We start from the raw sequence: 14,532 nt of genomic DNA, 5'->3' as shown, positions 1-14,532 counted from the left end.
GCACTGAATTTCTTGCATATTCTTTGTTAGAGATTAAAGGTCACAGAATTTTGATTCTTTTAACCCTGGATAGATTAAAAAACAGTCTTAAATAATATATTTTCATTCAGTATCTCTATCATCATCTTTTAGACAACAATTTATGAAATTGTGAGTGTCCTCTCAAATAAATGTTAAATGGTCACTGACAGAGACGGAATGCCGTTAGGCGGCAAATATTCCAGAAAAAAATTACAGGGTAAAAATGCATTCAATAAGAAGAATTCAGTATAATTCTGAAGATAAACTGGATCTGCCTTCGCTGTCAAATTCTTTAATTTATTTTATAAATAATAGTATTTAGACAAAATTTGGACAAAAATAGACAAAATTTGAAAATTGTATTAAGGAAAAGATGGGACACTGCTGGCCATTAACATTGCAACACCATGAAGGAAAGCAAATACAAAAAGATATTTATTATACGTAAACAGAACGGCAGGAAGACAAAATGAATAAATTTGTAAGCAGTTTGAGGGTGTACAGCGGTGCGAAATTAGTGGAAACAGCTGCCACCCCGACAGCTAAAACGGCCCGTAAGATATATTAAACAACATGCATGTATTAAATTAATCTGTCTTTTAAAACATTTTCCTAAACGCAAAAAAATTCTCACGGTGACAGCCTGTAAAAGTGATCATATTTCTGAAAACATAATTAAATAACGATATAAGGTATTTTCTCCCTCCTTCAAGCATGCCTTCATAACGTAACGGTAGCATACTCGTCGCATATTCGAGAGGTCCAAGTTCGAGTCCTGGCTAGAGCATTGTTCATTTTGCAAATCTCCTGCATCAAAAAAAAAAAAAAAAAAAAAAAAAAAAAAAAAAAAACTTATGGCTCTACAGTGGCGTCCGAACTAAAAGGCATTCGACTATAATTCGTCACCATCAGGATTTGGCAAGTAGGTCCCCTTCTTCCCAGTCGCCCTTTAAAAGATGGAGTATATAAGGTATTTTCTCCCTCCTCCAAGCACGCCTTCGTGGTGTAACGATAACATACTCGGCGCGTATTCGAGCAGTTCAGGTTCGAATCCCGGCGAGAGCATTGCTCATTTTTCACATCTCCAACATTAAAAAAACTTAATGACTCTAAAACGACACTAAACTTAATCTATAATTATATTCTCTAAGGCGACCACCTTCACAGAAAATTACCGATCAGTCAGTCTATATACCAGTTCACCTATTCATAGAGCATTAAAATCATCTGAAACAATGAATGGTCATCTTAAAGGGATTTTCTCTGTTTACGAGGCATATACTTCTAGCATACTTATATTACATTCGAGTTGCTTTAAAGTTTGAGTGAAAGAAACAAAATAGTTTACTGAAACTATCAGGTTCAATGTTCCGTCTTACTTTCTTTGGGAACATGCAAGGACCTGACTCGGAACAGAGAGCTTACTAAAGCTATGTTCAATAACTGTGGGAAGTAGACAGGATACACAAGAAGGGTATACAAAACCCTTTATTTTTCTCTATTTACAATAACTTCCGTACTTCGGAATACAAAGACCCACTACTTGTGGTCTAAACGTAAAAATATAAAAATAAAACTAAACTCTAATTTAACTTTAAAATAATAAACGTGGAAGATTGGCCTTATATTAACAGGAAGCCGTATGTAGTACAGAGAACTGTGAACACTACAATACGTTTAAAGTTATCAAGAGGATTAAACCTCTGGCCTGGAAGGCAACCAGCAACTGAGTAAAACTTCTAAGGTAAGCGGCCTGCTTCGACTAACTGCTTCCTCTCTCTCGCTTGGCAAAAGGCCACCACTTAAGTACTTGGCGTTCGCCAGACAAACTTTGCATAAATACGTTAACGCTTTTAATTCTGGCCGGAAGTAGAAAATAAGAAGTGATAGTAAAGATTTAAAATAAAATAAACGTTAGTAAAACTTAAGATCCTTACATACTTCCCGCCAGAGTTAATTAGTTTGAAACTGAGGTCTAAAACGACCTCGTTGAAAACTTTTAGCTGTAGAATCTAACGCGAGGCCAATCTTTTACAAACATTTCTCACTAGAAACTAGAAATTTAAAAAAAAAGAAATTTGTTTTTACAATAGCAGCTCCAAGGACACGCAATTTTTTCATCTGTACTGCATCTAAACAGGGGCTTTTTATTCAAATCTGGTTCCTTCCAGAGATCTGGAAGGAAAACTAGTTTAATGAAATGTTACACAATGAAATGGCAAGTAACATGCATATTTATATTTCTCTTAACATTCTTATTTCATTCATGACTATTTTAATTATCTCTCCCCGTGCTCTCTGACATGTGTTGTAAAAGAACACCAAACACGAATGTGTTTATGTATACGTGTTCAACACTTCCTCCTACAATCAAAACACTAACGTGTTAAAATTCAACATACCAAGACCTCGTAACACACCCTAACTTCAACTCTAAACCCTGAGGTACTATTCTGAAAGTGGCTAACTCTGAAGTGTAGCGTCAGAGAGCCTAACTACATTCAATCAACCTTTAACACATATTCACCATGATTTGGTCTTTTTACAGTCACACGAATAAAAAAAAATTTTTAACATTACTTTCACTTTTACCATATCACGGTATTTCTTAACATTTAAAATAACAGTTCACATTGTATATAAGAACATATTAACATGCCGTTAATTTTACGCATTTGAAAACATACATTAGTAGTACATTGTTAACTTCTATTCTTTTCAAAGCAAGTGCCAATTCTTCTACATTGAAATACTACATTTCAAAAAGTCTTTCAGACTAAAACTTCTTTCTTGCCAGAATGTTTTAAATAAAATTTATACAATAACTTTTACAATATTTAAGTCTTTACATATTCCTATTATACATCAACTTTAGTTTTACGCGCGAGTAATTGAAAAACATAATACCAAAATCGGTAACAACTCATTTCTCGCCTTTTTGGCGATAAAGGTAGACCTCGCATGAGGTAAAACTTCTTGAAATCTGCCACTTGCAGTAAGAATGAAAGATTAACTTAATTTTGCAAAATAACATAAAATTTTACTTATCTTTGTGATATTCGGACATTCTTTTCTGAGCCCAGTCCTGGAAGGTAGCACAGATTCTCGTTTGATTTATCCTCCTTCTTGTGCGGGCTCGCCCTTCAGTGCCTTCCTCTAGAAGCTTTCTTTTTTCTCCAGATCGGTCACCCTTGAATACCTTCTTTTTCGCCTCTGCCTGTGGTATTGGCCGTTTGATGGCAGCTGGTCTTGGCGGAACCGGGAAACTTCTTTCGCGTTCCTTGGACCTCGTTGCTGGCCGTTCAAATTTTCCTTGTAACTTTTCCTCCGCCGCTGGTGGCCCTTCCGCAGTTCGGCGACATTTGCTGCGGAAAGTCCTGTCGGATGAGTAGATCTTCCGTTTTAGAGCCGGATTATAGTTGCTGTCATTTCTCCTGGCTCTCTTTGCATACGTTGTCCTTCTCCCTTCTTCATTCTGGGGGTGTTCGTGAGCTCTCTTTTCTGGACGGTGGAACGGCTTCTTTATCTTGTTACCTTCAATTTTCCCGCGGGGAAAGTTTCTTTTCACTTGCTCCTGCCTTTTAATGGCTTGCCCTTGTACTTGTCGTTGTTCCACCTCTGGAGCTTGTGCCTGCCGTGTCTGCCGTGCCGGATCCTGCAAAAGATCTGTAAATATTTGCATTTTATTACGATCATAGTAGGGTTTGATTTGATCAATGTTTGCGGAGCAGGTGAAATCTGCTCCGCAAACATTGTAAAGCAAATTCATTGATATAGTTATCCCAGCTGTTATGAAAATTTTTAACATAACTACGGATAATTTTCACTATATTTCTATTGACCCGTTCCGCTATATTTCATTGCGGCCGATACGGGACCATTTTTAAATGACGTATGCCCAGTTTTTGGCACATGTCTTCAAATACATTACTTACAAATTGAGGACCATTATCCGATATAACTTTTAGGGGCGCCCCGTATTTTAAAATATATTTATTTAAAATATAATCAGTAACTAATTTCGCGGAGGCTCGTTTTAAGGGAACAATTTCGGTCCACTTACTAAAATGATCAACCATAACAAGGAGATAGCGACTTTTATTTAACTGACTTTTTGGGAAAGGGCCCAATAAATCGATGCAAATTATTTCATTTGGAAATTCGGATTTAATACTATTTAGAAACCCGGCCGGGCGGAAATTAATATAATTAACTACTTGACATGTTGGGCAGGACTGGACATACGCCCTTGTTAACTTTTGCAGTTCAGGAAAATAGACTGCCTCGCGTACGCGTTGGATAGTTTTTCGAATACCAGCATGAGAAGCTAAAGGGCTGTCATGGAGCTCCTGCAGGATATTTAATCTAAGACTAGCTGGGATAACAGGTCGAAATTCGTTGTTGGAATTCGTAGTTTTTGTATAAAATAATAGACCATCTATTAGTTCGTAATGGGCCGCCCTATTTCTTGTCGCCACAATATCTTGGTGGCTAAAATTTTCAGGATCCTTTAAATACTCATAAATGCTTCCAAACTCAGGATCCTTACCCAGTTCGGTTATTACAGTTTCTCGGGAATTTATTGTACATGCTGTGAGCATTGCCACCTTTACAGTATTACCTTCTTCATCTATTTTAATTCTGGATAGGGCATCTGCTACGATATTTTCCTTTCCGGGGGTATGCTTGATTACCAGATTATATTCTTGTAGCTTGAGTGCCCATCTTATTAACCTTGGGGATAAGTTTTTCCCTGAGTACAATCTAGTTACCGCCGCATGATCAGAGTACACTGTTATTGGCGCCTTTCCAAAATAGACTCGGAACTTTTGCACTGCTAACAGAACTGCAAGTGCCTCTCTCTCGGTCGCGGAATAGTTTCTTTGTGTTTGATTTAAAGTTCGGCTTAAAACTGCCACGGGCTGTTGATTTTGCGAAAGTACCGCTCCTACCGCATAATCCGAGGCATCCGCTGATATTTCTAAATTCTCATCCTTTTCAGGAAATTTCAACACAGGGGCTTGCGTTAATGCTTGTTTTAATTTTTCGAAAGCACTATTGGCTTCGGCCGTCCACGAGAATCTTGCCTTTTTCCTTTTTAATTTTAACAGTGGTTCAGCAATAGCTGCAAAATCTTTTATAAAGGACCTATAATATGAACAAAGTCCTAGAAAAGAAGAGAGCTTCTTCGGCGTGTTTGGAGTCGGATACTTTTGTACAGCGATTATTTTTGATTCGTCTGTCTCGATTCCTTTCTGAGATATTTTGTAACCTAAATATTTTAATTCAGGGGCTGCAAATTTGCACTTTTCGACATTAACTTTTAGACCGGCCTCATTTAATAAAGAAAACACCTGTCTTAAATCCTGTACATGTTGGTCTAGATTATCACTAGTAATAATGATATCGTCTAAATAGATAAATGTGGACTTTCCAAGAACAGGCGTTAACACAATGTCCATACATCGCTGAAATGTTGCCGGTGCTCCTGAAAGGCCAAACGGCATACGCAAAAATGCATAAGTGCCAGACTTGGTTATAAAAGCAGTCTTAGGCACGTCCTCAGGCCTAACCCCTATTTGAAAATAACCAGTCGTTAAGTCTAAAGTCATCATATATTTGGTGGATGTTATGTTCCTTAGAATTTCTTCAATAATAGGTAACGGATATACCGGATATTTAGTTATGGAGTTTAATTTACGGTAGTCAATTGCGAATCTCCACCTTTTTGGATGTGTCAAAGGATAGTCATTATTTTTCTTACATAAAACCACCGGGCTAGCATAACTACTTGAGATGGGCCTTATGATCTTTTTACGTAGCATATCGGTGATATGCCATTCTATAATTTTTTCCTTATTCTTATCATACCGGTATGCTTTGTGGCGAACTGGCATTGAATCTCCGGTGTCAATACTATGGTTAGTAACCTGAGTAAATCCTGGAATATCACTAAATAACGAAGCAAATTCACTTACCACTTGTCGGATTCTTCGTTGCTCTTCATGAGGCAGGTGGTCAAGGTTTAACATCGGCGGTTCAGCCTTTTCTTCACGAACTGGTTTCATCGTCATCTTAAGGGACGCTTCATTAAAATCCAGCGTTGCTTGTGCCTCTGAAAGAAAATCTATTCCTAAGATAATATGTGCTTGCAGATTCTTTACTATGAAAAACATAACCTTTACTTGTTCGTCCTTGATACGGACATACAGCGGTAATTTACCTATACACTTACATCTTTCTCCTTGCGCAGCTAACACTGTCGTATTATCCGAATTATATATACAATATTTCCGAAAATACTTCCTAAAAAAATCTTCTGCCACACAGGAACTCTGCGCGCCTGTATCCAGGAGTGCGGTGGCTGGGATATTATTCACCAACACATCAATCTTCGGAAGAGTCAAATTTTTCACCATTACTGTATTTAACTTGAAGGAAGAGGGGTTTCCGTGGCTTTCGGATTTCCGCACCCTGCCGTCAGCAGAAATCCGTTTTAGTTTAAATTATTTTTCATTTCCGTGCTTTCCTTCTTTTCCACTGGCCTTGAGACTTTTTTCCTGGATTGCTATTGAACTGTCGACGTTCGCCGGCTGTTTTTGAATGCTCGGGTTTCCTTGCCCACTGATTCGCTTTGCTTCCGTAGCCGTGTGCTTGAGTTTGCTGTAGTCTTGGCGCACCAAATTGGTTTCGCTGTTGATATTGGCGTCTTCTTTCAATGTCCGCCGTTCTTCTACTTTCAAACTGGAATGCTAGCTCAAATAACTTTTCCAGTGTAGTCGGATTTCTTAATTCAATAAAGTCTTGCACTTGGGGCAGTAACCTCGGCAAAATCACTTGAATTATCTCAGGATCCGGACGGTTTCCATACAAGAGTTTGAAGACGTGAATTTTTCTTAAAATAAAGCTTGAGAGATTTTCGATTCTTTGCTGATATATACTGAAAAGTTCCGTTTCTAATTTTGCACGATCCCTTACGACAGGGAAGGCTTTTAGTAGGGCAGTCTTGAAATTTTCTTAAGTATAGGTGGGACTTCCTGCTTGACCCAAGAGACTTCTGCCTATACATTTGAACCAATTAAGCACTTGGCCCCTCAAAGCGCTGGTAGCTAAGGTAACTTTTTGAAATTTGTGCACGGGGTAGAGCATGAAGTGGTCATCCAATTTTTCCAAAAAACTGGTTACCGGTGAGTTTCCATTAAATGTTGCTTCTGGTTTCATCGAAGCGCGCATGGTCTGGACGATGTAACCAAATCCTTCCAGGGCGGCAGCTGGCATTTCTGGATTCTGAGCCGCTTCTGCAGGCAGCACAGGTTCTTCTTGAAACTCGGCCATGGTTATTCTTCTTCGTTGAGCGCCACTATCAGGTTCAATGTTCCGTCTTACTTTCTTTGGGAACATGCAAGGACCTGACTCGGAACAGAGAGCTTACTAAAGCTATGTTCAATAACTGTGGGAAGTAGACAGGATACACAAGAAGGGTATACAAAACCCTTTATTTTTCTCTCTTTACAATAATTTCCGTACTTCGGAATATAAAGACCCACTACTTGTGGTCTAAACGTAAGAATATAAAAATAGAACTAAACGCTAACTTAACTTTGAAATAATAAACGTGGAAGATTGGCCATATATTAACAGGAAGCCGTATGTAGTACAGAGAACTGTTAACACTACAATACGTTTAAAATTATCAAGAGGATTAAACCTCTGGCCTGGAAGGCAACCAGCAACTGAGTAAAACTTCTAAGGTAAGCGGCCTGCTTCGACTAATTCCTTCCTCTCTCTCGCTTGGCAAAAAGCCACAACTTAAGTACTTGGCGTTCGCCAGACAAACTTTGCATAAATAAGTTAACATTTATAATTCTGGCCGGAAGTAGAAAATAAGAAGTGATAGTAAAGATTTAAAATAAAATAAACGTTAGTAAAACTTAAGATCCTTACAAAACGACTGATAAGAATTGTTATCTTTAATTAGTTTTAAAACAATAGTAAAAATTGGCCTATTAGATAATTATTATTGTCAATTTCCTACACAAAATCAGGCGTCTGAACTAGATTAAAAGAGTGATTTCAAAAAGAAAAGAAATAATTTTAGAATTACCTAGAAGCCATACGTGTCAAGAAATTAAAAGCAACACATAACAACCTCCAGTTTCTGACCGACAGAAGATGATGACTTACATCCAAAATTGTTGTCATGCCTAAAAGTGACAGAAAAATTACTTGCAAAAAGCTCTACATTTTACTAAATACTTACAACGAAAGTTAGTAATTTAGCCATATCTTTAATTAATTTAATATGAAAAAGACTTTAAGAAAATAAACCATAAAAGATTTTGTATGAAAAATTCAGTATTACCTCAAGCATATCTTTACTGTCTTCTTTTTCAATCTCAGAACTAATTACGCTATACTAGCTGCATATATTAAAATAAAACTAAGGATGCAATATTTTAAAGAAAATAAAAATTGGAGACATGTTAGTTATCACTGCCACTATTTTATATTTTTCAGATACTCTGGAACTTATTGACTAGTATAACGGGAAGCTCGTCCGGCTAACGTAGGAAAATCTGCAGTTTAAATCGCTGAAAGAGTATAGCTGAATTTTCGAGTTTCTCACCCCCAAAAAATCTAACAGCTGTATAGATTGATCGAACCGTCAAAGGTTTCTCATTGCTTCATATTCCGTGGGTAATATAATTTCAGGACTAATACATATTTCATGAACAAATTATATTCTTTGTAAATAACGTAATAGGTTATTATAAGGTTCTATTATTTTTACTAGTAGTTATTTCAATTCGTTAGCCTTTTCCGTCTTTTCTTATTTCCCTCACGTTTCTTCGCTAGTATGTTAATCAGGGTGGAAGAGAGTTCATTTAAACTTGAAGTAGCGAAAAGTTTAGTTAGAGCGTAGTTTCGCTAATGACAAAAGCATTTTGTTAATTCTACAGCTCTTGAACTTATAATTTCGGTGGCAACGATGCGAAGCTGAGATTCTGTTCATATAATTATCAAGAACAGAATCTCGGCTTCGCATCGTTGCCACCGAAATTATTATTATCTCACCGACTTATGTTTCTGAGTCAATTTGCTAAGTTAAACCGCATTGTGAAGTCTTGCACTACTATTTACATTTGAATTAACTTGTTACGTTATCTTTTAATTTCCTCAGCGCAGGTAGTTGGTGACTGTGTAAGCACATTAAGTCCGTGCCGTCTGCAAGCTATTGTGTTCAATAAAAGAATCTTTTACACCTTTCCTTTGTTGTATTCATCTTCGACTCTTATTGCGAGGAATCGCAATATAGAACTTTAAGTAGATTTAGTTACAGTGTATGTTAGCTAAGAAGACTTACAAGATCTTCCTCCCTTTGGCCACATAAACTCTACTAGATCATACTAAGGAACCTGGCGACTTCTTGCACAGGCAAGAAATAATACCAGCACAGAATAAGAGGGAAAATAACCCTTTATTATTATTATGAACAGAATAATAATTATAATTATTATGAACAGAAAGGCACGTACTTCGTGCTTTACAATAACACCGACAATTTGCGGTAGAACTTAAGAGTTGTTACACAATAAATTCAAGTCTAAAGAGTAGTGCTGGACTAGGAAATTCCGCCTCCTTTTAGAAGTCAGAAATAGAAACGCTTAACTGAAGAAGACGTTACGATAAAGACCAAAGAAGAAGTTGCATTTTTCAATGTGTATTTAAGAAGTTTTCTTCTAAATTAATTCTCATAGCTAATTTTCGTCCATTTTCTATTTGTAGAGGATAGATCAAATCTGCAGACATAATTCTATATTTCTTGGGAAAAAATGACTGAAAAGGAAATGCGATCTATCCGATGCGAGTCATTATGAATATGCTTGAATTTAATTTTCAAGAGTTCAACTTCTCCTCTCCCCAAACACCACCTAAGAGTGTGCTTCTGAAAATTTCGCAACAGCACTTTCTTTGATTCCAAAAGAATCATTCCTATAACTTGGTTTCTCTTCATCTCAATTAAGGATAATAAATGTCACACGTGCAAGAATTCTAACATTTTGCTCACAGTACAGACAGAAAATCACATGGTCGCTTTTCATGGCATTGCACAGTATCACTGATTAGTGACTGTACATAAGTTTTTGCCCTCCAAGGATATTACTGGGCCTCATCAGCTTCCTTATTCAGTAAATTTTTCTCCCTTGTATTACTTCTTATTCCCTAAATTAAAATTGAAACGAGAATAAACCTATTATTATGAAATTAATAAGTTTCTTACAATCTTGGTCGAGTTTCTCAGATATTTTCACTCAAAAAAGCGTATTATCGAGGCTGTTGTAATGCGCAATTAATGTGATCTGAAGGAAAGGCATCGATGCATAAGGATTATAGTTTGAATTATTTGCTGGAAAGTTGATTTCGTTTATTCGCTCCAGAAAACTACCGAGTTTTCTTATGATGAAGAGAATTAAATTTTTTGCCGTATTTTGAGAAAGACAAATATACCCTTAACATGAGATACATTAAAATCAATGAAAAAGTGGTGAAGAATTTTTCATAATAATTGTCACGTAAAATTTATTACATTCTAAATGTTTTCAGTAACTACGTAAAAAAATCAATAGTTCCTCAAATATCTTGGGAGGTTTATCTATTTATTTTTAACTAACAGTTAAGTTGAAAAGCCTTTCCTACCTCTCTTTTCACCCACACTTTTCATGCCAGAATATAAACGAGATAGCGAGAGTTTATTCAGATTAAGGTAGAAGAAAAATGCTATTTAAGCAATAGTTTCAAAAGTTAGTTTTAGAGCATGTCTGCCAATTCCAGGCCGCGTTGTGCCGTGATTTTTAGAGACTTGCGTTAGCGACGTTGAGTGTTCTAGCCATTATGCTTGTCTCGCCGGTTTACTACACAAACCAGAGCTCTTCCTGCGGGTTAAAGTATTCTTTGAGCCGTTAGGCTAATTTACTACATCTTGAAATCTATTACACACCTACTACACACGGAGTTCTATTCTCGCTTTCTTAGCATGCCTTCGTAGTGTAGGGTCAGCATGCTGGGCGCTTATTCCAGAGGTCCGTGCTTCGATTCTCGGCGAGTGCGTTGCTCATTTTTCACATCTCCTGCTTCCAAAAAATTCTAATGTCTCTACACTGGCGCCCGAATTAAAAGGGTGGTGGATGATGATTCTCCACATCCAGGTCCCCTAAGCACCAGACGCCCTTTAAAAAAAGGAGTGCATAAGGCATTTCTCTCACCTTCTTAGCATGCCTTCGTAGTGAAGTGGTCAGCACGTTGGGAGCGTATTCCAGAGGTCCGTAATTCGATTTCCGGCGAGGGCGTTGCTCATTTTTCATATCTTCTGCTTCCAAAAAATCCTAATGTTTCTACAGTACTTTTAAAAGTTTATGTTTCCTAAGAGACATAAACTTTACAATGGGCTTAGTAAATATACGTAGAGCAAACTATTGTACAATGTATAGTAAATTACAATATAGTATATGATAAAATACAATTGCTGTACAGCACTCTTAAAGTATGAAAAAAAAACATAATTAAAAACAATATAGGATGTGCGCTTACCATATATATTATGACATGTTTTGAAGAACAAAGAATAGTGTGACATGAGAACAAGGCAACAAAGAATAGTCCTATAATGGATAAAAAAAATATTAATTGATTAACAGAAATGTGTTTGTTAAAAATCGCACAAATAACTGCAATAAAGTGCAACTAACATGAAAAAAAAAAACATAAAACAATAATTTTTCGATTGGTTTTGAAGAATAAAATGAATAGCATAGCATAAAATTCTAAGGGTTTCCTTTCCTTTTATTATACAGATCTATAGTACTTTATTACCAGTAAAATGACTCGTTTAAGCCAAGCTGAGTCCCTCATGATTATTCCTCACAATTTGTCGTTTTTTGTTTTGAAAAATAAAAATTTAAGGAGATATAATATGAGGTTTTGTTCTCTATAATTTGGAACATCACTAGGAAGGCTTTCTAGACAGAACGAAAATCACGTTCTGTCTAGAAAAGCTTTGAGAACAGTCTTTACCCTGAAATACTTAACATTCAAGATAATTTATTTTTAATTATTTTATTCACATATAATTTTTAGTGAAATGAACTCCCGTCTGAAACAAATGCTTGCCAAAAGACAAAGTTTTATAGGTAATTCGTTGTTTTGCTTCTAAATAGGTCTTTTTTCTCCTCTTCTAGTTCTAACAAACAGGAAATATGATTTAAAAAATGAATTTTCAACTTTTTTTCTCCTGAAAAAGTTTAAAATTTGCAATTTGAGTAACAAATTAGAGCTAACAAGGGATGTGCGAGGCTCTAAAATTGCCAGTTTGTTCAAAGAATCTTAAATATGACACATTTGTGAAAACACTGAGCCGAAAAAACCCTTTTTTTTTTTCAGTTTCATCCCGGAAAAATTACCTACCGCTTAGTCATACAAAATGGAAAAAGCTTTCATATATAGAAATATATCTTTCTTTCGCCCAGAGCACTCGAAGTTTAGAAAAATAACGACATTTTGTTGTTTTTCGTCAATCTTTTATGATTACTAAACTCACTACTACTGAAATGCAGTTGTTCCTTAACGTTAATTTTGAAGCACGAGGAACACGAAAAATTTCGAATTACTTATGCTTTTCAAAAAATGCAATTCTGTGTAGTAAACATAGCAATATTACGTATTTTCTGATAATTTTATTTTAAATTTTAGTTAACAAACGGTGAACATATTTTATCAGTTTCAATTTTGTTACTGAAAAGAATGAACCTTTAAGTTAGCTTTTTAGGACAATTCTGGCATAATGCATCTTAATAGGAGGGTCAACCTAATCAAGCCATTGCGTCAGCTGCAAACGCCTTTTCTGATGCTTCAGTCACAACTTTGACACACCGTTCTATAGCTATGGCTATGGCAAGAGAAGATTTGGAAATCTGTTTGCAGTAATGTGCTAGTCTTTAATAAATTTTTGATATCCTCATCTGTGATATTCCTTAATAGTGGAGGAGGAGGAGAAATATTGCAACTATGCCACCAAATCATGTTGACTTAGTCTATTGCTCTGAACTTGAATTTTGTCTTGGTGGAGTTTTGAACAGTTTTTTCCTTGAAAAGTTATCACGTTTTCAACAATCGGCGAAGCAGTTAGTTCTTTGATATGTCTTTTGTCATCCACAATCATTGTAAGGATTAAATTTTCGAGGTGAATAAAAGATTCCGCTGAAATACTGAGTTGGTGATTTGCAGTAAATTTTGACTTAGATATCATGATGTTATGATGGATTCAAAAATTTCGATTTTAAACTAGAGAAGCACGCTACAATTAAAAATAAAATATCTCTTCTACCTAATTTCAATAATAAGTTTTCGTAAGTTCACGTAAAGTTTAAGAACTCGATCTGTGGTCCATTTGAGGGCGAAAGCTATAAATCTTCTAAAATTGCACCTGATTTTATGGCAGCAGAAATATCACATAAGTATAACTAATCCTTGCTAAACACTGTTCTGTGAGCTTGAAGATTGGAAAATGCAACATGTTCGAAGCAAACCTAAGGAAGTTTCCTGCAACCAGCGAATTTTTTTCGCCCACTGCATTGATAACTCAATGTCCAGTTCGGTCTGGTGGGATAACACCATTATTCAACTACAGTTCAACAACTACAGTTCCATCACTTCCTTCAAAGGAAATCTCACTCAAATGTAAAATTATGGTAGAAACCATTTCTTTAGCAAGTCTTATAGAGGCAGAAACATGGCCAATATATTCTGATCCTAGTCTTTGTATGAGAGAATAAGGGTCATATTTTACAAATTTTTAGAAACGTATTGAATTAATCTTTTTAATTAACATTGTATCGCGTTTCCTTCCTTTAAAATACAGACCACGTACTGTTTCTTAAAAGCCTGACTCTGCAAATTATTTCTATTAGTACAAGTTTTCCTCCGGTTGTTTTGTTTCTGTCAACGACATGAAAAATTTCTAAATCAGTTATCATTTTAAATAGTTACATAATATCTATAATATACACAATACTTACGATTACACAATATAATAACACAATATTTGATAATCATAATCACCCTTTCAAAAGGTTTGTATTTTGTAGTCAAAATAACAAAATATTGCTATTTTTGCAAAAAATCGCGCTTTTTGAGTGTTTTGCGGAAATAATTTAAAATTATAGGTATAAAAAGTTTTTGTGTTTCTGATGCACCAACATTTACATTAGGACCTAAAGCGTTTCGACAATGCTAAGACTACTAAGTATAAACAATTGACGAAAAACCCAGTTTCACCATTAAGCCTTCATTTAAAAAATGAATTTTAAACTTTTCTTCTCATGAAAAAGTTTAAAATTTGCAATTTGAGTAACAGATTAGTGCTAACAAGGGATGTGCGAGGCTCTAAAATTGCCAGTTTGTTCAGAGAATCTTAAATATGACACATTTGTGAAAACACTGAGCCGAAAAAACACT

At 35.8% G+C, this 14,532-nt stretch overlaps 1 protein-coding gene across 10 annotated transcripts in view; it reads right to left on the bottom strand.

Moving 5' to 3' along the window:
* LOC118181277 (meiosis inhibitor protein 1-like) overlaps window positions 1–14,532 on the bottom strand; it is a 223,644-nt gene that overhangs the window by 101,378 nt on the left and 107,734 nt on the right. For all 10 annotated transcript variants that reach the window (XR_015041844.1, XR_015041845.1, XR_015041843.1 and 7 more), the window contains exons 8-9: window positions 11,611–11,681; window positions 8,126–8,225 (exon numbers count right to left, since the gene is read on the bottom strand). Coding sequence is in view for 7 of the 10 variants with exons in the window: in XM_085819592.1 (XP_085675718.1) it covers window positions 8,126–8,225; window positions 11,611–11,681 (171 nt within the window). In the remaining 3 variants the exon portion in view is untranslated. The remainder of the gene's footprint in view (window positions 1–8,125; window positions 8,226–11,610; window positions 11,682–14,532) is intronic.

Source organism: Stegodyphus dumicola, chromosome 6 (assembly GCF_044657685.1).
Source record: "Stegodyphus dumicola isolate Sdum_Otavi_A_Nest chromosome 6, ASM4465768v1".
In the NCBI taxonomy this organism is placed as follows: Eukaryota; Metazoa; Arthropoda; class Arachnida; order Araneae; family Eresidae; genus Stegodyphus; species Stegodyphus dumicola.
Note: the sequence above shows the minus strand (reverse complement) of the source record. Positions and strands in the feature narration are given on the sequence as shown.